We start from the raw sequence: 4,215 nt of genomic DNA, 5'->3' as shown, positions 1-4,215 counted from the left end.
TAAATAAGAAAACAACGTATTCTGTCATATTGTGTTATCTGTTTTTGAATTAAAAATTAAAAAAAGTGGCCAAACTGGAATAAATGTTCAGGTTGAAATACTAATGTATTTGGTTACTCGCGACTGCTGAGTTAGTATTGTTACGTCTCCGTTTGTTAATTAATTTTCCGTAACTTCGTTCCGACGAAACTTTAGCGACACAAGTCCTTTCTTAATAAAACTGGTTTATTCTTTCTGAATATAACATTACCGATACACTTATTTTCAACAGTCGCGCTATAACAACGAACGTGCTCAACTTCAACAATACTCTCTGACTGCAGTTCAATTACTCACTACACTGTTTTTGTCACGTTGTGACCGTCTTTTATACACAAGACTAACACATTCCTGAAGAAACGGGATATTTCTAGAAAACGTGGCGTGACACTAATCACGTGACCTCGCTGACGCAACAGTATTATATGCAATAGTTATATTATCGATTTTTGGTGTTAACGACATATGCTATATTTTTTCTTTTCTTTCAACAGGCTGTGAATGGTAAACTTTACACGTGAAGTAAAAAAAAAGGGAATAACTGAATATACTATAAATTAAAAATACCTATAATTCTGAAGATTTAATTTTTTTTTCTATTTCAGCTTTCATTTTGTCACTGGGCGTTTCACTGGCAACTTTGTTTTGTACTGTTCTTTGTTTTTCTTGCTTGTCTTATCAACTAGTCAACAAATCACGTGATTTACGGATGATAAGGCATGTGATGGATGCGGTAGGTTTTGGTTTTGTTCAGCACCTATAATGATTGTATAGATATGTTTGACAAAATTATTACTTCAGTTTGATTTATTTTTAAACATAATACGAAGAGCTATCAATACGATCTTTTTAGTAAGTTAAATAAGACATAAAATTGAAATTACGTTTATAGAGATAAATATATTGCATAGCAAGGACCTTCAGTAGCTATCGTAACATTAGAATTAATCAGATATCCGAGACTTATTATAAATCATTTGGTAAAACAAAAAAAGGCCTAATTTTTACTTTTCAAAGTTCTGGTATGCGAATGAAAGTTTAAAGGTTAATTATCTGGCGAAATGTGTTTGACCATTTCATGAATACAATTGTAGGAGAGATCCACTTTTTTGTTTGCATTTGGAAGTCGTAAGAAAACTATGAACACTTTGGTGTACTGAGCTGAAATTAACATTGCACTAAATGTAGTCAATTTTTGTTAGCACTTCTTATAACTGAATATGCTCTTGTAATTTCTTGACGTTGCGGACACTACGCTGTAATTTCTCAGATTTTTCAGTACTTTGTTTATTAACCTGGTTACATAATGTTTGAAATAATGAGGATTATGTAGTTTTGTTAAACTTGGCTATTTTGTGAAAAGTTCGTTAGAAATTAGTCTAAGCAACGAAACTACAAATTTTCCCAGCAATTGTGAAAAAATGATGAAGACTGAAAGTCAAAACTAGGGTTAACATAAAGGGCGACTCTTTTTCTGTGGTAAGTTATTGATGTTTTAACTTTATTATCAGGACATTTAAATTAAAAAAAAATATTTTTCCCTATTTTACAGCCACCGCAAAGTCCTTATGAGTGGGTGTTTTCTTCCAAATCAGAAACATCATATAGGACTGATGACGATGATGAATATGATAGTGAAAGGTCAACCAATGAACGTCTTTCTCTGTCAGATGAGTCTATGAGTAAGTCAGAAACTTTAGAAAGTCGGAAAAATAGAGTTTCCACATTTGGGAAGCAACCTTCTAAACCATTGTATACCACTTCATTTAAAATATCATCCAAATTTAACTCGACACAGTCTGAAGTGCAGACTACATCATGTATGGGACTTCAGCGCCATCTATACACTGACATAGTAAATGGAAAAAATAATTCTGAAAATGTTCAAACCGATAGCGATGGAAAACATTTTCACCCATCATTGTTTGTTTCTAACAGAAACTACTGCCCAGCGACTTTTAAGAGCAGTGCAGTGGAACAGCCAAATTTTTCACGCGAAATCCTTTCTTATTTAAACGAGGGAAACAACAGTAAAACTGGTGTAATAGAAACGTGTTTTTCGACAAAGAAGTCGTCGCCTAACGAGGTTTATTCCGATATGTATAGTTCGACAGAGAAAGACAAAATGTATCCTGTATATGCTTCTGCAGAAACTTTCCAATCTCCACTAGTGATTTCAGAACCTCGTTTTCAGTGTAACGAAGGTTCTGATTCCGAGCGACAGGGGGAGCTGCAAGCACTCGACTTTTCATGTAACACTGAAGATAACTGGTCAGAAAACCACGAAGATCATGATGTAGACGACTCTAAATGGTCAACTGTAAGCTCAAGTTGCGGTTTAACTACACCAGAGGGAAGACGAGGTGAGTTTAAATGTAGAGCACCGTTCTAGCAGAGAGAGAGAGAGAGATAAAAATACCGCCCTCTATTTATGCACGTGAAATGACATCCTTACCAATAATACATTTACATAAACTATGGGTCGGGTATGGCGAAGTAGTTAGCCTGACGAAATGTGGATCCAAGAGTCCAATGTTCGTCTCCCGTTGCAGCAAAATCGCGATTCTTGTTTATCGTGGTCTTGTTTATGTTATACCATCGATGACTGAATCCCCTTATTCGGTTAGAATAACCCAAGCGTTGGCGGTGGGTGTTGTTAACCAACTGCCTTCCCTCTCGTCTATCTGTTCAAAATTAGGGCTGGCTAAAGTATATATTTGGTATGACTTTGCACAAATATCTAAAAAAAAAAAATTCAAATCAAATCGTAATTTTAAATACTTATTAATATTCAACGCACGTGATAAACATGCGTAGGTTAGCCTAACTGACTTTTCGTGTTTGTGAACACTTCAATCATGATTGCACGGAAACTTTATTGGGCGTGTCCCAAGCGTTGAGACGAACAGAGTCGTCTCTGCTGAATTGTCAGAAAAACTTTAAGAGAGTCCCCCCGATGGGACAGCGATAAGTCTACGGATAAATCAGGGGGGTTCGATTCCGCTTGGATGACACAGCAGATAGCCCGATGTATCTTTCAACGCTTTGAGAAAGAGGGAGTAGAAAAAGAAAAGTGTCTTAAACTGAAAATTATTGTTATATGGTAGGGATTAATTTATGGATCAGCTTTTAGTGTATTATTTAATAAATCGTAACGGTTTGTATATTAGAGTGAAATTTGTCCCGAAGGGCCATCTAGTGGTCTTGAAGGTTGTTACAGCACTCGCGGTTAAGGTTATGTAGGTAAATGGAGCATACTGGAGTGTGATATTGGACAAAAGCTGAAACTCGCTCGAGTGCATTCGCTCTTTTTTATACTCCTCCAGCAGCGTTGATCATATTCGGCTCTCAAAAAATACGAAAATGTGTCCACGTGTCCGTCGTTATCAACGGACACGAAATATTTTTGGCAGGACAATGAGGAATAATATTCTACACCGGTCCACCAAGTTTCGTCAAAATCCGATCATTTTTGACTGAGTTATAGAGCCAAAAATAGTGTGAAAAATCGGTCCCCCTGTTAACCGAGGGGGGGGGATTTGTCTGGACTTTCGTGATGTGACCTTAACACTCCAAAATCTAATCGCTTCTAATTTGGGTCACAGTCCAAATGTATACCAGTTTTCTTCCAAATTCATTCAACCAGTTTCGAGAAATCTTCACATACATACATAGATACATACATACAGGTGAAAGCATAACCGTCGGTGGAGGAATTATATTATCACAATAAAAGCAGTAAGGTGATAATGGATACAGGTATGAACAGGTGCTACCTATCCAGCTAATTTTGGGTAACCACTATCAGGGATAGGGAAATGAATGCTTCGTCCTTCTTACTGTTTTGACTGTATTACCTTTATTAATTTAATTTGAAGCCCCCCCCCCCGCCAGTGGCACAGTGGTGTGTCTGTGGACTTGCAACGCTTGAATCCGGGTTTCGATACCCGTGATGGGCAGAGCACAGATAACCCATTGTGTAGCTTTGTGCTTAATTACAAATAAACAATTTGAAATTCGACTTTGCTTGTGTGTGTGTGTGTGTGTGTGTGTGTGTGTGTGTGTGTATATATATTATTTATTTTCTACTTCTACTTAATACTAATATTATTATCTCACCCTACCTAGTAGTATATTTAGTTTTAGTATGATAAGGTTGTTTATTTTTACGACTGT

General features: G+C 36.5%; 1 protein-coding gene across 1 annotated transcript in view; it reads left to right on the top strand.

The window, feature by feature from the left end:
* The first annotated feature begins 639 nt into the window (after positions 1–639).
* The window catches only part of LOC111083441, a 5,077-nt gene continuing 1,501 nt past the window's right edge, over positions 640–4,215 (top strand). Inside the window, exons 1-2 of the mRNA XM_022379959.1 lie at positions 640–772; positions 1,592–2,402. Coding sequence (XP_022235667.1) covers positions 749–772; positions 1,592–2,402 — 835 coding nt within the window. The 5' untranslated portion in view covers positions 640–748. The remainder of the gene's footprint in view (positions 773–1,591; positions 2,403–4,215) is intronic.

Source organism: Limulus polyphemus, unplaced genomic scaffold (genome assembly GCF_000517525.1).
Source record: "Limulus polyphemus unplaced genomic scaffold, Limulus_polyphemus-2.1.2 Scaffold9526, whole genome shotgun sequence".
Lineage (NCBI taxonomy): Eukaryota > Metazoa > Arthropoda > Merostomata > Xiphosura > Limulidae > Limulus > Limulus polyphemus.
Note: the sequence above shows the minus strand (reverse complement) of the source record. Positions and strands in the feature narration are given on the sequence as shown.